This window comes from Anabas testudineus, chromosome 4 (genome assembly GCF_900324465.2).
Source record: "Anabas testudineus chromosome 4, fAnaTes1.2, whole genome shotgun sequence".
Lineage (NCBI taxonomy): Eukaryota > Metazoa > Chordata > Actinopteri > Anabantiformes > Anabantidae > Anabas > Anabas testudineus.
The window spans coordinates 15015768-15036018 of record NC_046613.1 but is presented as its reverse complement, the minus strand read 5'-3'; the positions used below and the strand labels follow the sequence as shown (position 1 = coordinate 15036018).

The 20251-nt window shown below is 36.5% G+C and overlaps 2 protein-coding genes across 5 annotated transcripts in view; both read right to left on the bottom strand.

Annotated features, from left to right (window-relative positions):
* Nucleotides 1-4546, bottom strand: part of opa1 (OPA1 mitochondrial dynamin like GTPase) — a 32499-nt gene extending 27953 nt beyond the window's left edge. For 2 of the 4 annotated variants that reach the window (XM_026345121.1, XM_026345123.1), the window contains exons 1-5: nucleotides 4355-4546; nucleotides 3194-3518; nucleotides 2879-2975; nucleotides 2441-2548; nucleotides 1638-1691 (exon numbers count right to left, since the gene is read on the bottom strand). In XM_026345121.1, the coding sequence (XP_026200906.1) occupies nucleotides 1638-1691; nucleotides 2441-2548; nucleotides 2879-2975; nucleotides 3194-3518; nucleotides 4355-4383 (613 nt within the window). In that variant the 5' untranslated portion in view covers nucleotides 4384-4546. The remainder of the gene's footprint in view (nucleotides 1-1637; nucleotides 1692-2440; nucleotides 2549-2878; nucleotides 2976-3193; nucleotides 3519-4354) is intronic. The other 2 variants (XM_026345122.1, XM_026345124.1) reach the window with 1 other exon arrangement.
* Nucleotides 4547-5363: 817 nt separating this feature from the next.
* Nucleotides 5364-20251, bottom strand: part of atp13a3 (ATPase 13A3) — a 36846-nt gene continuing 21958 nt past the window's right edge. The window contains exons 17-34 of the mRNA XM_026345217.1: nucleotides 19244-19363; nucleotides 19014-19031; nucleotides 18516-18669; nucleotides 18063-18183; nucleotides 17626-17750; nucleotides 15687-15847; nucleotides 15354-15482; nucleotides 15150-15229; nucleotides 14891-14933; nucleotides 14685-14794; nucleotides 14463-14559; nucleotides 14294-14366; nucleotides 13982-14159; nucleotides 13695-13873; nucleotides 13511-13599; nucleotides 13206-13286; nucleotides 12370-12462; nucleotides 5364-10860 (exon numbers count right to left, since the gene is read on the bottom strand). Coding sequence (XP_026201002.1) covers nucleotides 10669-10860; nucleotides 12370-12462; nucleotides 13206-13286; nucleotides 13511-13599; nucleotides 13695-13873; nucleotides 13982-14159; nucleotides 14294-14366; nucleotides 14463-14559; nucleotides 14685-14794; nucleotides 14891-14933; nucleotides 15150-15229; nucleotides 15354-15482; nucleotides 15687-15847; nucleotides 17626-17750; nucleotides 18063-18183; nucleotides 18516-18669; nucleotides 19014-19031; nucleotides 19244-19363 — 2043 coding nt within the window. The 3' untranslated portion in view covers nucleotides 5364-10668. The remainder of the gene's footprint in view (nucleotides 10861-12369; nucleotides 12463-13205; nucleotides 13287-13510; nucleotides 13600-13694; nucleotides 13874-13981; nucleotides 14160-14293; nucleotides 14367-14462; nucleotides 14560-14684; nucleotides 14795-14890; nucleotides 14934-15149; nucleotides 15230-15353; nucleotides 15483-15686; nucleotides 15848-17625; nucleotides 17751-18062; nucleotides 18184-18515; nucleotides 18670-19013; nucleotides 19032-19243; nucleotides 19364-20251) is intronic.

Sequence of the window (20251 nt, the reverse complement as noted above, 5' to 3'; positions counted from 1 at the left end):
GTTGAGCGCTGAATAACAAACAAGCTTAAGTAGACAATACTGCAAAAAACAGATGACAGCCATCACTTAAAACATGTCTATGATTAGAAAAATAAATAGCAGTGTGTTAATTTAAGATGTTTGGAAAATACTGCACTTTTATATAATTTTCCATAATTCTCAAATGATGATGTACAGTAGAAAAAGCAGTCTAGTCTTATGATTATGGGATTATTTTGATTGTAAGTAATTAAATTCAAAATGTGAGAGCAAAAATGTGATGTGTTTCAGGAGTTCTTCAAATACCTTTACAAAACTAAATATATGTTTTTCTATTTACATATATGGTACACATGGAAATTCTGAAAAAAATCTATTAAACCTATTTCTTTTTACATGCTATTGTTCTGGTTTGGGCAGTAAATGTACAGAACATTAATGATATTAAAATGCTGTTTTTGCCAAGCAATGTGTTTTTGTATTAAATGTCACATTGTGTAGACCTGTGACATCGGTATCTGAGCAATCAGCTGGCACACTAGGCATCTATTAGCTGTTTTCTTGTCACCTGTGCCTGCTCCTAGTGCTGGTAAAGTAAAAGTAAAACAAAAGCTTGAGTGAAAATTGACACTATTTTTAAAGTAATATTACTTTTTTATTAGTACAAACTGTTACACATTGTACTATGTAGCTTTCCTGAGAACATGTCAAAAATTAGCACATAAAAAAGGTATAAATCCAAAAGGTCAGGAGTGCAGAGATGAAGTCAGGGATATTCATTTGCCATTTTTCTGACTCACAGCTGAGGTGTGCTCAAGTCTGGTACGTCTAAAATAAAAATTAATTTGGATTAGGTCTTCACGTACACATGTGTACATGACTTAAACACGTTTAACCCATTATAACTGCATATGTTAGGCATGTCCAGCTTACATGAATGATTTGTAATTTGTATGTTGTGTATATTTTCCAAGCATCTGGGGTCAGTAACTAAAGCCAGAAAGAGATTTCCCCAAAGATTAATAGTGCAAGAGTAATTCTCAAAGCAGCCCATACAGGCCAGGGGAGAGAGAGGGTGGAAGTCAAAGGAGGCAAATACCATACAAGTGGGACCAGCTACAGCCAAGGACAGTCAGGTTAAAGACAAAACAGAAGAGAAGGATAAATTAAAAGGCGAACAAAGAGGATCTGCTTTTTTCAGATTCTCAGACTAGCAAGAAAAAACTAAAAATCATAGCAGGTTATTGTCCCATTTTACCCCAAGACTAGGGAAAAGAATCAATGTCTTAGTCTTTTGCTGATTCAACAAATGTCAGTCAGGATAAAATTGGATGTATGCATGAGTAAGCAGACACCTCTTGATACCCTGAATCAGAGAACTTCCATCATCCTAGTGACTGGTGTGACAATTCACTAAATAAAAAAAAAACAGCATTAGCAGGAAGTTCTGCTGTCATTTGTAGCAGCAGTGGTTTTCTGCAACCTGGAAGCCAATGCGGTAGTCCTGTCTTTAGAGCCAAACCTTGGCGGGCACTCCTCAGGAGTGCCAGCAGAAACTCATTACGATCCCACACCAATGTGGGAAAGATGATGGTTAAACAGCAGCGGAAAGGAAAGACAGGGAGTGGGCAGCACTACTGAGTGCAGGGTTTACACACCTAACAAAAGATGCAGACCAGAAGCTCCTTTGACTTCACTACCCAAACTCACACCTGTGAAGAACGTGGAGGAGGACAGGAGGGAGGGGGGGAGGAGAAAGGAAGAACAATACAAGATAAAAATCATAAAAGACAGCAGCAAAGGGAAGTTGGTCAAAGCAGGGACACAGCTAATTGGTGTGTAAAGCCACTGTTGTGCTAGAGCTTTGAGTGAAATAGCCAATTAATGAAAAATTGTTTAAAGTAACACAGTGTTTTTTAAAGATCAGCTCCAACTTTATGTGAAGTTTTACGTAATGAGAGCATTCATCTTATAAGGAGACAGACATGCACTGGCAAAATGACTTGGCAAAGCCTTCAATCAGTTTTGGTGTGTTGTTAGTTAACATTTGAAATCAATATAGAAACATATTTGTATAATGCTTGAATTATACCATTGCTACAAAACCTTTAACCAAACAGTTATAAGCCATTTGGTGTAACGAGAGCTCTTTGTAAAATCCGGAAAAAGGAGCAATTTATAACAAGAAGCAGGCTACTCTCAGACTATCTGTCTCATTCTTTTAAGATCACTTTGAAATAGCGGAAACCACAAATATTACAAATGTAGGCTTATCACAGAGAACCCAAATGAACTGTTTTATATACTGTATATATAAGCAGAGATCAGTGGAAATAGGGAAGAGAGGTTTGCCAGTGTACAATTACTGCCATCTATTTGAAACCTGGAAACTGGACTAGACACACTTTTTATTATGATGCAATGCTTTCATAAAGACATAGCTGAGGTTGTGTTCACTCACCAGATGATAAGAGGCTTTTGAGGAATGTGAAGTTCTCTCCTATCTTATCAAAGTCAGGTAGTAGTTTGGCTATTTCCTCCATCTCTGGTAGCGCTTTGGCCAGTTTATCTGTGGAAACAAAACATATGAAGATCAGATCCCATTCCATGACCAATTTATGCAGAAAACAAAGAAACTAAAAACAGGGGCATTACTATTTTCCACTGTATAAATGGTCAAGTGGAGAAAACAGAAAAGCCTGGAGTCTTATCTTAGGACGCATAACTCAGCTATATTTCAAGTATAACGTAAGAATCGCTGTCTTTAGTTGACTACTAAAAAACCGGTGTTCATGTATAATGATGTTTTGGCAAGTTGTTAGCATAAGAATAAGATTAACCCTGAATATGAAGGTTTATTTCTTTCATTTTATAAATCAGCTCAAACAAAGGCACTTACCAAGATCAATGTGTTCACTCAGTTCCCAGACAAAATCAGGAATAACCCAGTTATATTCACTAAAGTCGGGCAACATGTCTTTCCATTCCTCATATGTCTGAAATTAAAATGACAAACCTTTACTTTCACATATACACTAGCTGATCCACCGAACATATGGATATGCCCCACAACAACTGGAAATATCAATCAATGCATTACAACTATACAATTATATGTGATACAATAAGTCTAAAAAACCCTGGATCATGTGATAATTGAGAACAAATTCATAGGTTAGAAAATTGTTGACACATTGTGAGGTTCAATACTGACCTTTTTAGCTGTGTACCCTCCTCCCACTGCTGTTCCCAGCAGAATGTATCGGAGCTTTAGCAGCCTAGCAGCAAGGCGGGCCACCCAGAAGTTACGCTGCTGTTGGTAGTTGCGGCCCCCTGAGCCTGGGGAAGGCTTTGGCGGCCGCATGGGCAAGCGTGACATGGAGGTAAAATAACGGGCAGCTGTGCGATGAGGAGGTCGCTGGGGGTTGGTGTTTCCAGAGTAGCGGTGGTGAATGGCACGGGACAGAGGGTGCAACTTCTGCAGAGGTATCCGGAATCTCAGCCCCATGTTTGTGGAGACCAGGTTTCTGCAGGCCATGCTGAAAAGACAGAAAAAACACAAGCTGATTTCACTCTGAATAATATAATTTCAGTAAAAGCTTGTAGTCATCCCATAAGCTCGATCTCTAATGATGTAGGTAATGATCAAAAAGTATTATAAAATGTTATTTTAATCATGTATTGCTGATCTGAACAAGACTCTGACAAGATACAGGGTAAGTAGCAACTGATAAGTGGTACTTGAGTATATAACTAAGTCACTGTAGCTCACGCATAAGTGTGGTATACTTTGACATGTTACCAGTTTTATAAGTAGAACTGTTGGTACACAGTAGTCCCACAAGAAGATACAACTTGAAGGCAAAGAGAAATCGTTACCTGTCAATAATAGACATATCACATACTCATTCTGTAAATTATCTTTAGTTTCCTCATTTATTACCAACAAATACATAGCTAAGCACGCCAACTCAGACCACCACACCCTGTCCAGACGAGTTGTTTTCAAATAACACCTGACAACTGTGCCGTGCCAGACCTGAAAAAACAAACTACATTCACCAACCACCGGGTTTAGCTAGCTAGTCAGTTAGCTAGCTAGCTAGCTAGCTAAGTAACGTCAATATCCGACAGTAGCATTGGCGGCTTTGCTAATTCTAAATCAATAACAGCGTGTGAGCAAAGCGCATGAATATTTTTAATATGTTCTGAATTATGGACATTATTCAACAGGATGAACGCTAGTCATACGAAGCAGATAGTTAGCTCGACTGTCCTCAGCTGTCAAAAGAACCAGCTCCATATGTTCTTTCCAGACACTACAGCTAACCTTACTAGCTCCTCTAACCGTTTCCTTTAATAAATGGAAACTTACCAGGCGGCTTTGCTCCCGACACGCAACATGATGCTGTTATGAACAGCAGCAAAATCCAAATCTCTTCCAAATTCCCGTTTCAGACACAGTTTAATTCATCTTTCCCAATGATACACATTTGCTTGCCTAGTATGGCAGCTAACTCGCTCGTTAGCCAACAAGGACACAGCCAGAATGACAGTCCACTTCCTGTGGACGGTACTACTTCCGAATCAGCTCTGACAGAAACGCACCAGTGCTTTCGTTCCTATGCAGTACTACACTGTCTGCACTCCCTCCTCAAATTATGTATTTTAATTACTTTTAAATTTCAATCAATGTTGTTGATAAAAATCAATGTGCGAGTCAATGGCAAAAAAGATAGAAATCTGCTAAATTGTAATAAAAAGGTACAAAATAAAAGCCAAAGATCTCTGTTACTGTAGGGATTTGGTCTAGAACAACAACAGCTGATAAAGATGATGCTAAATTTGCCATGTAAATAAATTATTTTATTAAGAATCTTGAATGTTATTAACTACTTACTAAAACAGTCAAATTAATGTAGTAGGGGATATTAAAAGTATTATACAAAGTTTCAATACTGTTCAACATTGCAAAACAAAGAAGTGGTAAAAATAGAATTTAATTAAATGACTTAAGGTTAAACAGCAGTAGAGATGGCTCACAGCAGACCAGTGCCCAGAAATGGTAGTTGTGTAACTGTAACAACGACTATATGTCAACATTTGTGTAGTGTGTCAACACCACATTTTACTGAATTTTGAGGACACCACCTCAGTAACCTTTGCAACTCTCCATATCCAATCTATTACATACTCAGTTATCTACAGTATTAGTGATCACAGAAGAGTCAACCTCAGTATGTCTTTGAAGGAAAGTATAAACAATTTCTTCTGAATGTCTTCTTCATTTTGACTTCTGCCCTTTGAAAGCTTTGCAAGGATATACAGTAGGATCCCATTCACAATTAGAATACAAACACACAGGCTTGCCATGGACTGTTTTAAGAGCATTTATTGAAAAGAAACAAATCAAGATAAATCTGAAGTACAAGTCCTCGAGGGAAAAGATATGAAAAAATAAATAAAAAATAAATTAGAAAGTACAATACAAGTGTGCATCTCAGCCAAAACAAAAAACAAAAAACAAAACTAGACCTCAGCTGAGCATCTTACTGAGGTGTGGGATCTGTAAAGAAAACTAAAAATTGTACTGAAAGAACTGAAAAACAGATGGGCTTTAATAAAATGTTTAACCAGCAGTATATTTTAATTAAAATCAGTTTGGCCATGAACTTTTATTATTTTCTCTATTCTTTATAAATAGACATTTCCCTGAGGAAACAACATCCATGTGAGTCTTATACACTCAGTGGCTGAGTTGATCACCATTCAATGGTTTGTTTAAAATACATGATTTGGATAAGAAGCCAATGCTAACTGTCAAAACGTGGATATATCATGTACCTGCATATGAGCATAGAGGTTTAAACATAAAATCCATTGCTGTGTCAGAATAAAATGCAAAACTGTAGCGTAGGAGAAATGCAATAGTATTTACACTTAGCACGTCATTATATTGATGATTTTTCTGCATCAGGGTGCCGTTTTGAAACAGCGGAGACTGAATCATTTTGCCTCTGGCAACAATACAATTACTTCTACAACTGATTGTTGACATCAGGCAGCAATGCACATTATTTTTTGCCAATTGCATTTTAATATTATATGAATGCAAAATATTTTTACACCCCAATCTGTAAAACTATGTACATGAACATGATCAGAGAGAACAGTAACAAGATTGTCAAGTGTTTCTCAAATTCTGAATATGCTTTAGTTCCCTTCTTGTGTCCGATCCATTCACTTATACAAAGTAGAGGAAGAAAAAAAAAAAAGGGAAAAGCTGAGAAGCAGATCTACTCTAGGAGCCTGCAGAGAAGAATCTTTCCATTCATAATGGTTAAAGTTCAACTTCATTATGTTTACTCAAGATAGAATAAATACTGAACCAGGTGCCCTAATTGTATGTCACTATAACAGATTCAAGCTGAGAAAAACGAACTAAAAAAAAAAAAATGCCCAAGATTCATGCCCAGATACGGAAGAACCAAGCTAATACAATTCCATAACAAAAGTGAAAGTACACACAAATACAATAGACAGTACAAATCAAAAGCTGATAGACAACTGATCATAACACAGTACCAAAATAGTACAAAAAAAGACACACCAGCCCTTTAGTAATCCAAAAACCATACACTTTATAACTAAATCGTCTGACTTTTTATGCACACACTAGAAATGTACACCTCGTATATACAGATAGATTCCAATCTTTAATATTATTATCACCACTTCTGCTGAATCAAACCCCATTTGACAGAACAAAACTCAAGCAAAAATAAACTTTTTTTTTTTAAAAGAACCAATACAAATGTAATGAAAAATCTTTGGAAATAGAATCAATAATCATAGTATTGCATTGCATTTAATTTTGTTCTTTACATAACATTCAATTTTAGCCTCAGTAGGTATCTAGAAATAACAAAGATAAAAAATACCACTGCATATTCAGAGGCATTAGCAACACCGCTGAACAGAAAAAAAAACTAACAAAAGCAGACATTCTTTTGACAAAATATCATAATGATCTTGTAAACTGGCCCAAAAATTTACATTTGAGCCATTTTATGCATTTATTTACCAGATTATGTCTATAACAAATCCTTCTCACATAAACAATCTACTCATAAGATGCTGAAATTAAAACTATGGAGAGTTTGAGCTTGTAAGAGAAAAACTATGGATCACAACTTTCATGCTATATTCAGTATCTCAATAGACAATGGCTTTTAGAAACTGAGCATCATCTGACTCTCTCTATTACTGATAAGAAATCTACTGATTTTGTTTTTATATAAATAAAAACATGAAAAATGAGCAGAAAAAAGTGGAAAAATATGATGCCATGTGTACATGATATAGTGACAGATAATACAGCGCTGTTACCAAATTGTTGAGAAATAATTGTAATCTTGTCATGGAAAAAGGCAAAACATTACAGTTTGTCTGACACCGTTTGCACTCTGAAAATACTTTGGGACAAATTATTTGAAGTCACTAATATAAAAACACAGTTCATGAAAGGCAGGCTGCTTTGCAGAGACTACAGTTATACTGACATTGAAAACCAGCTGCACTGGTCTGAGTGGTTTTGGTTTAAAGTGATACTCTACCCAAAGTCTGCATTTTGACGATCAAATGTTATTTTCTGGTGCCTTAGACAAGTTTATAGTTTTCTCCTCTAGTGGCTGTGATTATCTTAAATTCAGTCATTTAAAACGATTTACAATGGAACCAACTTTCATGGCTGAAAAAAATTGTACAAAAATGCTAAACACTCCTCCTCAATCCCCTTCTAACAAAGATTAGTTTCCATTCATCTGTTTTGTCAGTATGTCTTTAAATCAGTGTCAACAGACTGAATGTTCACTTCACCTAAAGAAGGTGAGTGTGCAAAGCATAGTTTGATCTAGTTAGACGATTTTGGGGGAGTATCTCTTTAAATGTGAAAGAAAGAGAAGTAAACACAAAATATAGCCCTTAACCGTCTATGCAGAAAGCCTACAGTAGGTGTGATACACAAATACAGCTGTTTGTGGTGATCAGCATCCATCCTATGCAGGGTGTGCCGTTACATGAGTGTTTTACATATGCCAAGAGCAGCAAGTGGCTGGGATGTACAATTTCTTACCATAACTGACTGTAATGTGTTTAACCTTTAATCTTCCATAGGAAGAAATTTTGTAAAAAAAAGAAAAAAACAAAAAAAAACAAAATAAATTGTAGTAGTACTGGTTTTCAGTAGCCAATCAGACATGAGTTCATGTATGTAGGATGGTTTGATCCATACAGCCTCATGTCAGTCTCATGCATGAATATCACTGTCCGCAATAATCAGCAAGATTCACGCTGTTTCAGTGTGGATTCAAATACTGAAAACTCAATGTAAATGCTTCTTAATTCTACATTAATGTTGTATATTTGTTAATCTTTCTAGTATTGAAACAATCAAGTCATCAGGTGACAGGGCACTGGTTTCATGCAAATCGTGGTAAGCTTTCAGTCTCCTATCTGAGAGGACATGGCTTTTAAATATAAAAAACACAAGTTTAAAGGTTTGTAGCCACGCTAGCGGCCCACCAGGGCATAAAGCTCATTAGGCTAGAAAACAACATGTTTTAAAGCATAAAAATATTTAGTATCTTTTCATGCTATGTCAACATGCTATGTTAATATGATAAATGTAATTGAGGCTGATGAAAATTCTCTAGTCATTAGATTTAGAGGTATCCTGTTATGAAATAACAATAATGACCGGTTGGTGATGTGATGAATGACCAGGAGCTACAAAAAAATATCTGTGCCAAATATGACACTGTATACAATAACTGTGAGAACCAATGGACCCACTATACTATCATGGCTAAAAGGCTCAATGAGATCTGTCATCAATCTTTTTGAATATATAATGTACAGTGGCATGACCTTTTGGAGTTTCATGGTTTTCTGCATTCATTTGTCATAGAATGTGATGTGGTCTTCATCTAAGTCAAGAGTATTAACAAATATAATGTGCCTAAAATAATAACATAAAAAAAAAAAACCTCATAGTGCCAGTGGAAAAAAGTATTTGGAACATTTGAATAAGGGCCTCTAAAAAGCTAATTAGAGTCAGACATTAGAATTACAAAGTGCACTAGCACTATGAGTTTTTTATGGTTGTTCTCAATAAAGACAAAAAAAGATCAGAATTCTTTTTGTGCTATTATGTTAGGCACATTATATTTGTTAATACTGTTGACTTAAATCAACATAAGTTTAAATTATATTAAAAATTAATGCAGAAAAACATGAAATTCCAAGAGGTTTACATACTTTTTCTTGCCACTCTGTTAAAAACCTTATGTTTAAACGCTGACAAGCACAGAAGCGTCTGCCACAGATCCCAGCCTGTGATTGAAACTAAACGAGCACATCTGTTTGTGTATCACTCTTCGCCACTGTTCTCTTTATGTCTTACATTTTTTACAAACCATAACATCTTGGATTGAATGTATATACCGTATAACCACAATGTAACATCTGAATCTGAATCTAATGCAGGCTTGTCATTTTAAACGTTCACATTCCCCAAAACTATTTAGCCTATTTACAACAACAAGCAGTTAAAATAAATCTTGTACTTTTTCATGAATTTATATTGAATTTATATTGCTCAGGGACACTTAACCTTTGCATGGCTCAAACATTCACAGTTTGCTTAAATACTGAGCTCAAAAGAGAAATTTCATTCATCACAGAGGGTCCATGACATATTTGTAAATATTTTTGGTTATCACTTTATGTTCTCTAATGAGTATTTGCCAAATCATTATACTAGTTTCCTAAAATTACACTCTATACTGTATATATAGATATATACAGGTGAACGCTATACAGGTTATTGCAGCAATGCCACGGTCATGTTGGTTTGGGGAAGCCACGCCTCCTAAAATGTATAGGACTTTGGAGTTAGAAGAAGTTTTATCAACAATTAAAATCTGTTGATTTTACAAACATGTATGTGCCAGAAATGTGAAATTATGACTCTTTTGTAGATCACAGTAATATATATATATAATATTTAAGATAAACTAGCCTTTAGTAATTAATTTCCAAGTTTATTCTTTTTTCTTGTAATGTAAATTGGCTGCCATTATTATATTATAATAAATTAATAATAAAATAATAAACAATAAATACAGAATTAGTTCATCTTTAGCATTTCTTCATCTAACAGCATGTTCTCTCTGAATCAGAGTAGGACTTTGTCTCAGTGCTTTTTCAGACTGAAAGTGAGGGAATACTAAACCAGGCTTTGCATTTCATCTGAAGAGATCTGGTTTATTAACACACCCAACTTGGTTGAATGCTGCTCGGCTTTGGATAGTAGACATTACCATTAGGAGGTGGGAATTAAATTGAAAAAAAAAAAAAAAAAGAAAAACTGTTACGAACAATGAGAGACCTGAGAACGCGCAAGAGCACTGATAGAACTGATTCTAACTGTATTTGATACTTATGTGTAATCTTATGTTTTTGCTGAAATGTGTCTTGAACTACAGTATTAGTTGCAAATTTCAGAACAGTGACGAGAAGCAATTATCCTGACAATTTTATATAAGTGCACAAAACACGAGTTATACTGTATGCATGTCTCCTGTATGAAATTACTAGATACTTCGAGGTGCCAAAGTGTAGGGGGTGCTAGGAAATCATGATTTGATAGGTGGAGCCTTTTTCAGGGTGGGGCTTGGCTTCAGTGGTAGTGGTTGGCTTTGGAGGCCAGTCGGGATCCACACTTAGCTCCTGGGCCAAATGCATGTAGCGTGCTTTGGGCATCTTGCGTGGGCCGCACAGCCAGGAGAGACACTTGAACGCCCGCAGGTCAATGCCACCCTGAAAATATGACAGCCCCAAAAACAAACAATAAAATAAAATTACCAGGGAAAGGACAAAAGGAAAGAATGAAAGTTTCTATAAACTGGAGTTATACTTTACTGCTGCATGCAAAATACTTTTTTTACACTAGTAAACTGCAGGAAGTGAATGTCCATGCATATCAGTCAAAACAAAATTCAGCATGGTAGCACTTGAAAGGTATTAGCAACAAACAGTTTAAAGAGTGAGCCTAGTCTTTAAAAACAAGCTCATGGAGTCAAAAAATCACACAAACAAAGACTTCCACAGCAGAACTTTACAGACTTACACTGACATTTTCTCATTAACCTTCATTTTAAAAAGATATTTAAGAATATTCTACTCAAGTTCTCAATACTGTACAACACACTCGATGGAAAATACTGTGAGTGTCAACTGGCATACTGTAGTTAGCGAGATAACTTTAATTGACTAACAGATAAGTACAGCACAGTAAAACTTGGTGGGATCTGTGGGTAGGACCTGGAGGAGTAAAGGTGGCAAGCTCTAATACATGTAGGAAAAAGCTACGGAAAATATGCACTGTTTGCAAAAAATAATCATGTAGTTATTTTTGTTTGAGATTGCAGTTAATAATGTTTAAAAGTCCACGATAAGGACTATGGTGCACATTTAGAAACCGAGAACTAATTTACAACATAGAAACTTTAAAGTAGTTTGGTCATCCTGCATTATAATTTTTATAATTAGTTTTTACAGATACAAGGTTGAAGTTTAACTATATGAACAAGACTCTAATGATTTATTTTACTGTGTCTTATATTTCTGTCAACTGCCTGGAAAAGAAATAGTGCAGTACCTCCACTATCTAATCTCATACTTCAGATCGTTTTTGACTGACTTGCCTCACCAGTTTAACATTTATACAGCTGAGCATTTTTTTTAACCACCTAACATGGTGGTGGCTCCTGGAATGAAATTAAAAACAATATTCATCTATTTGACCCTTAAGCCTTCAATTGACATTACATTAACAGTAAATGTGACTGCAGCTTCCTACATACAGTACATAACCCTATGACATAAAAAAAGAAAATATAATAATAAAACCTTTTTTATTCATTGTCTGGCACTACCATCTTATACATCTCAAACACTTTTCATTTGCTTCTTGTTTGGTTTTTGCTAGCTTTTTTGCTTGTTACCTCACTTTTTATCTGTTTAACAATGTTCACTAGAAGATTGAAAATGTCTTCTGCTTCAGTAAAAATGTTATAAAGTAAACTAATTGACTATGAAAGCATTTAAGGAGCTTATCCTAAAACAGAGTAACTGTACAACTGTAACTGTTAACAAGCCCTGAACAGAGTGGAGAGGACTGATGTCTCGCACATGCATGGCTTGGTTAGAGGTTACAATAGAAAGGTGTGCTCTGTAAAAACAGAAAAGGAAGTGGGGACAGAAAGAGGAACACCACACAAGAGGAAAATGAAAGGGCTAGAGAAGAAGGTGTCAGATTTTCCCAACCTGTGGTGTCGGGGCATCAGGAGTGAGGCCAAAGCTGCCCTGTTTGTCTCGGCTGAACACAAGCTTCCATAAGACGATGTCAAGGATGAAGGTCTATGGAATAGTGCAGTGGGCATGGGAAAAAAATTACAGAGAAGCTAATTTGATTTCATATACCTCCTGCTGTTTCTGCACAGAGGTTTTTTGCTTTAGCAGAGCTACATTGAATAAAGGTTTTGAGTAATCAAGCGTGGCATGTTTTTTTTGTTGGTGTGTTAATCATTACATGTGAAGTTAATATTAAATATAATTAGAAAGTAGAGAGAGCTTAGATGCTATTGTCCGAAGAATTCTTTGATTGTGTGTAGAAACGTTTTGGTTGATTTGTTTAGTTAACTTAAAGAGGTAAAAGGAATATGCAGTAGTAGTTTAGCAAATAGCTAAATCTAAGATAGTCTGCAAAGTATTCTACGTATAAAAGGGCAGAGGCAGAGTGATACTGCTGCACTGAATGTGGCAAGCGAGCATAAACTAACCATTGTTATGTAGCAGTAGAGGAATGTGTTATTGTCTTAAACAACATCTATCTATCCAAAATTAGACAGGACAAACATTCACTGCTCTAAGCTCCAAATGCATACATATTATCCAAAAATTGTCACATACTGTATCTGAAGTCTAAAGAATTACAGATATCATAGTTTGTCTCTTCAAAGACAACATTTGCACTTCTCTTTACAGTATACTGATCCTGCTGTCCAGTTAATGAGACAAAGATGAGCACACTGCATGAAAAAACAAAAGCTGAACATGAGAAAAACATCTACTGTTACTATGTGGTTGCATGTGTGTCTTACCTCCACCATAACAGACACAGCAGCATTGACTAAGATGATGAGGAAAAGTTTTACCCTCCATTCAAACGGCACACAAACAATCTGTAGGGAGAGAGAGACTACAAAGTTGACCATCAAGGCGATGACATTAAAAAAAAAACAATCATCAAGTATTACCTAGACATTTTAATGCTCTATGTGTCTGCAACACCTCAGTAGGACATATCTTAATAAAAAAACTGACAAATAGTTTTAACATATTACCAACATACTACAGTCTACACAAGAGCTGAGTAAAATGTTTCTTATATTTAATGTCCTCCTACCTCTAGAAACTCGTCAATGCTTTCGACAGGGTGGAACATGATAAACAGCAGGAAAAAATACAAACTCAATGTAGAGATCATAAAAGGGCCTGAAGAGAAAACACAAACAAAAGTAATATAAAAAAACATGACTTCACAATGATTTTAGGAGACATTTATCTGTGTTAGAAAGCAAGTTTCTTACAATTTTTGTAACTAGGCTGTCTGAAAGGTTTGCCCTTTGAGAAAACAATGGCAACAATGAGATACTGGAAGGAGGAGACATAGAAGAGACTGGTGTTCTCAAAGTTTTGGATGTTGTGGTCATCCTCTTCGGTTATGTTGTGGTCAGACACATTAATGTTCAATGACAGGTTGCAGGCGCTGGGTGGGGACAGAGTTTGATTTGAATAAACATTGAAAGTTAATAACACTGCTGTGATGTTACTTTGGTTTAGGAACTGCTCATTAGTTAAGAAAAAGGGCTCTCACTCAGTATGTGGATTCCACACAGTGTACCAGGGCTGCCGCTGCACCCAAACGAATGTAATGGTCTGAAAGCCCAAGCAGATGAGGATCTGGGACAGCACAGAGAACAGCAGAGGGCCTGAGATCAGACCAGACGGGGGCCGACGTGGCACCAGCTCATTCCATGCTGGGTTGAGACTCACTGAAAAGCAGAGAGACGAGAACAAATGATGGAGATGGCAGAAAGACAGACATCGTGTGTGAAGAAAAGGAGACATGACGACTTAGGGTCCGAAAAAAAAAACGGGTGAGAGATAATTGTCCTCTTATACTGACTTGTAAAGACAATAAGGAGGATGATGGCAATGTCGATGAAGAGGAACTGGAAGTCTCCAAGGTTACTGAGGATCTGGGAAAGAAGGACAACAGATGCCACAGATCAGAAACTCCATTCAAACAGAATTCACTAACTCTGTTGTTGTGTTGGCAGCAGTACTGTACATACAGAGTAAAGGTGAGTGACACTGATGTACTGGATGAGGCTGTAGAGTGCCATGAACTTGAACACACAGAAGGAGGTGATGAGAGCAGCACGCCCCTCTCTGTAAAAGCAACAAACACTGTTGTCATCTCTCCAGCACTACACTTAATCCAAAATGTGTCCTTGATAACTTCCTAATGACACAGATTACTGTTACATGCTAGTGAAAAAAAATAAAAGAAACACCTGATGAGGCTGGGGACACAGGAGATGTTTGGGGTCTTGGAAGTGAATGGAGATGCTACAGAGGCCTCAAGTTCAGACAGTGAGATGCCACCATGAGCCCTCTTTAGAGCCTAGAATAAAGAAGAAGAAGTAAGCATAGTTTATGTACAGACTGTCCATTTTAACTTGTAACACCAACATTTAGTTGAAAAAATTGTTTCACGTACCCCACAATCATTTGCTCCATCTCCACACATCCCCACAAAGTAGCTGTGAGAAAGATAAATACAGTTTTCTTTGAGAAACTCCATAAACATGTAATACAATATTTACATTTCTTTTACTGTTTACACTAAAAACTGAATCTACCATTAACAATTTCCTATCAGACCTAGCAGATAGCAGCATAACTCATTATTTTAATGAACTCTGGACTACTTGACAGAATTCACTGAAATGAATTCATGTGTTAACTGAGACACTCACTCTACACCCTGTAGTGCTTCAATAAGCTGGGTTTTCTGGTCTGGAGCCATTCTGGCAAACACTGTCCCGTGCAACACCAGCTACAAGGCAGAATGAAAACAGATAATTATCCCTAAAGAGCAGCAGCAAAGAAAAAATGACATTTCTACACTTGTTAAAGAAAAGTTTGAATTAATATCCACTCTCATTTGAGAGACCTTATACCTTTTGAAGCATGTCGGGGAAATGCTCTGAAATTACAGCAAATGACTTTCCATTCATAGCAAAGTGGTACATCTCTTGCGTTTTGGGCTCGTCCACATGACACACATCCTCCAGGCTGATGTTAATTTCCTGTTCAAGTCAAGAACAAATGAATTAGAGCCAAATCAATCAGGTTTATTTAGCAAAATGTTTGTAATTATTCAGCTGCTGTACTGGATTACAGCATTATATTAACAAACTGGTTTGGTTGTTCAAACAGTTTTCCCTTTCTCAGACAATGAGAAATATATTTTAAATGAAAATATCCTGTTAGCATTAGCCCCATCAGCTCACCTGCAGTTGAGATGCCTTGCTTGGCTTGTCAGCATATCTCCAGGTGATCTTGGCAGCCTGTCCGTCATGGGGAGGAAGCGCATCAGCAATGATGACTGTGTCCTGCGGAGGAATCATTCCACAGTCTCGGGCCACCGATATGGCAGTTAACATATTATCACCTGTAATGTGGATAGGAACAAGTTGTTCATGTACTGTTCTTTGGTTGTGTAAAGCTGCTTTGTGACAATGTCAATTGTAAAAAGCGCTGTACAAATAAAATTGAATTGAATTGAATTGAATAGGAGGCATTTATTCTCATACTTCAATTATTTGTTCACTCCTTATGTTGTTCTACTTAAATATGTAACCGTTGAGTCTATTAAATTATAGGGCAAGTAATACTTTGAGATGTTGATACAATCTCAAATAATTTTTCATGTTCTTTGTTTGTTGTCACTCTGCTCTACTCTGTCACCTCAACAGAGTTTGGCTAACTCTGACAGATGGTAAAATAGTAAATGAATATACATTCACTGGTCACTTAATACCGGTTCTATCTAATGCAATGCAATACAGCAACTTTAGTTGACAAGGTTGTGTTTTCTCAGTTTTTGCTTAAACTATCACAAAAGCAATACTACAACTATAGGTTTAGTATTCAGGTCAAAGTAGGTGGTGCAGTTGGACTGAAGTGCATTATATAAAGAGGTATTTCCCCCACCCATTTATGTCAATAGGGCGAACAAAACATTAGAAACACCTCTTAATAAAATACACTCCAGTAGGACTGCTGAGAAATTAGAACCTCGCTGAAGTAGAAGTCATGCTGTATTGGACTGCATTATATGGCACAGGTGTAAATAACAAAAGTACCCAGTGAGTGTAGTATTATAACTTTTACTATAACCCCAACAAATGAGCATGAAGACTGATGGAACAGGTTAGAGAGAGGATGCATGAGTCTCAAGTAGCATTTAAAATGTATAGTTTGTGAATCTCTCATGAGATACTACATTTATCTGTCATTTGACTGTGGTAAGTTAGTTTGTTAGCTAGTGCCAGTTACACTGAGTAGCCTAGAAATGGTATTAATATACACTGCCTGTCCAAAAAAAATTACACACTCTAATATTTCGTTGGACCACCTTTAGCTTAACGTGGCATTGTTTCAATAAGCTTCCACAATGTCACAACATTTATTCCCATCCAGAGTTGCATTATTTTTTGCCAAGATCTTGTATTGATGATGGGAGAGTCAGAGCGCTGCGCTAAGTCTTCTCCAGCACATACGAAAGATTCTCAATGGCGTTAATGTTTGGGTTCTGTGGTGGGCAATACATGTGTGAAAATTATGTGTCATGCTCCCAGAACCTATCCTTTACAATTTAAGCCCAATGAATCCTGACATAGTCACCTTTGGACACATAACGTTGCTGAACCTGGACCTGACCAACTGCAGCAACCCTAGATAATAGCACCACGGGATGTGTCTTCTGACATGGTTGTTTAAGAAATGAGAAGCTACTCACTGCATCAGTTATAGTTAAATAACTTGTTGCCAGCTAAAACATAATCATCCATGCAGTAATTATCCCATAGGAGGCTCTTACCTATTTGCTTAGTTAAATCCAGGTGGTGACTTTTTTTTTTTGGACAAGCAGTGTAGATAACAGGTACAGTTGAGTCAATACCAGAGGACTAAATCTACTCAGTGCCAAAACACAGAAGATTAACAAACTTACTGTACTGCTTGCCTTGTGTGATAACATTTCAAGAGGTTTAACCAGCTACAGAGAAAAACGTGAAGATTGTGCGTATACGTATGTAAGTACATATCAGAGTGTGTTTGTGCAAACTCATTTTATCATTAGTGACCACAATATTTCAAATACTAACTTAGGTTGCATGAGTGTATATTTGTGTTTGTGTATATTAGCAAACAAGTGTATGTTCTCACCAGTAACCATGACAGTGCGGATGTTGGCTCTATGGAGGTTCTGCAGTACCCCAGGAGTTTCTGCCTTCAGCTTGTTCTGCATGATGATCAAACCCAGGAACTCCATGTTTGTTTCTATGTGATCCCTAATTCAAAGGAAGATGTGTAACATTTGTACTAAGGTCTCAAGTCTACAACAGCTTTAGATACAATAAAAATACTAGTTAGAGTATTTATATAAAAAAATATTTTTTAGATTTTGGGTTATTTTATCAAAACAAAACATTAGCTATTTCATATAGTCATATTTCATAAAGATCCTTATTTTCTATAGACTAGAGGGGGAGTAACAGGTGTTAAACATAACTAGTGTGGAGCAGGAAACTACAACTAAATAGCAGATAAAGCACTCAGTCAGAGTTCAATAGGTAAAATGCAAAGCACAAAAAGTAAGCTACCTGTTGATATTCTGTACTTTGTGCCAGGTGAGTTTGGATTCAAGACGACGGTGAGCCAGAGCAATGACCCTGAAACCCTGCTTGGTGTAGTCTTCTAAAACCTCAGCAAAACTTTCTGGCACTGATATGAAAAAGGAATACATGCGATGTAAATAAAGGCAGGAAGGGACAAACATACAGACAAACCTGTGGTCAACAGTCAAAACTGCCTACTAGGCTGTCACAATTTGCTACTTGTTTGGTGTATTGAAAAACACGTTTGGTCATTATTAAAAGACTGGATCTAATTCATAGAGTGAGTGGTTAAAAAAAAACTTTTGAACTTCCACCACTTTCTTTTAAATAAAGGAGGTTTAGTAAACCAGAGATATCTGACAGGCTAGTGAGATTAAATAAAAAAAAAACATCTATTTTTTTTTTTATTGAAAGCAGTAAAAGAAGCAGACATCTCACCTGTCTCTCTCTTGCAGAGACTAACCACCACTTCTGGAGCTCCCTTCATGTAGGCATCCATACGTTTCTCCCCCAGCAGACGAGCCACCACAGTCATTCTCTGCAGAGCTGAGGAAAAAGGAAACTGGCGCACGATACCAATCTCATACGCTGACTGCTCATGCGCGCACACACACACACACGCGCACACACACACACACAAAGTGGGACAAAAAAATTTTTTAAAAAGAATATGCTTCAAAAAAATACAAATCTGTAATGCAGACATTTTTATTTTACTCAACAATAAACCTAATTCATTTCAATTTATTGTGCATTTATTTCAAGGTTATCAACAAAGATTGAATAAGACCAGAAAATCTAATATAAATATAATTATAAATCTATTTATGCCTAATTTTACAGTTCTTTAAAATTTATGTAAATACTTAATTCTGAGGAAAACCAAAAAAATTGTATCAGATTACTATAATATCAAAAAGGAAGTATACTACTTACCGAGAGCTCATAGAGTTCCTACAATGACAAAAAGAGCAACAAGAAACGAGTTGGTGAGAAAACCAAAAACAAATAAACACTAAAATCAATAATACTTTTATTTTAAAGGAATGAAAGTATGTAAAGAACATCTTTGTTTTCCTTACAGCTAATATACTGTGATTTTAGACATTTGCTAAACTTTGAAGACCTGTGGACTTTGTGTTGAACCACTGAGTTGCTGTACGTACCATATCCTGTTCTGGTGACAGAGCGGGCTCTGGAGGCAAGAGCTGCTTCGGGGGTCGAACTACAGTGGGCATGATACGGTTATGGAGAGATGTTTCTTCCTCTGTTGCCTCCTCCAAGATCTGGGCAAGGTTTAAATAAATATATATTAGAGAAATTTCTATGCAACAAGATCTTAGCGCTGCATTCAACACGTAGATCACAACATTTTATTAAGCAGACTGGATTAAAAGAAACAGCACTAGGCTGGTTTAAATCGTATCTATCATATAGATTCCAGTTTGTTCATGTTAATGTGCTATGCAGATGATACCCAGCTATATTTATTGCTGAAGGTGAAGAAACTAATCAATTAATCAAACTTCAAGCATGCTTAAAAAACGTGAAAGCCTGGATGTCCTCCAATTTCCTTCTCCTAAATCCAGACAAGACAGAGATAATTTTGTTTGGTCCTAAAAATCTCAGAGACACTATGTCCAATCACATTCTTACCCTAGATGACATTGGACTCAGGTAACACTGAGAAATCTCTGAGTTATCTTTGACCAGGACATCTCCTTTACTTCATATATAAAAGAAATATCTAGAACTACCTTTTTCCACCTAAGGAATATTGCTAAAATTAGGAGCATCCTGTCTCAAAGTCATGCTGAAAAACTCCATGCAAAAGTCCATTCATTTATTAATTTCAGACGAAAGTTTGTAATTCACTATTAATAGGATGTCCCAATAACTGCTTAAAAAGCCTCGAGTTAATCCAAAAGCTTCAGCCAGAGTTTTAACTGGAATTAGCAAGAGAGATCATATTTCTCCTACATTACTTTCTCCCCATTGGCTCCCTGTAAATCTCCATCCATCTTAAAGACCTCATAGTTACATATTTTTCCAAGCAGAACTCTGTTCTCAGAATGCAGGTCTACTTGTGGTTTCTAGAGTTTCTAAGTGTAAAATGGGAGGCAGAGCTTTTAATGATCAAGCTCCTCTACTATGGAATCAGCTCCCAGTTCAGG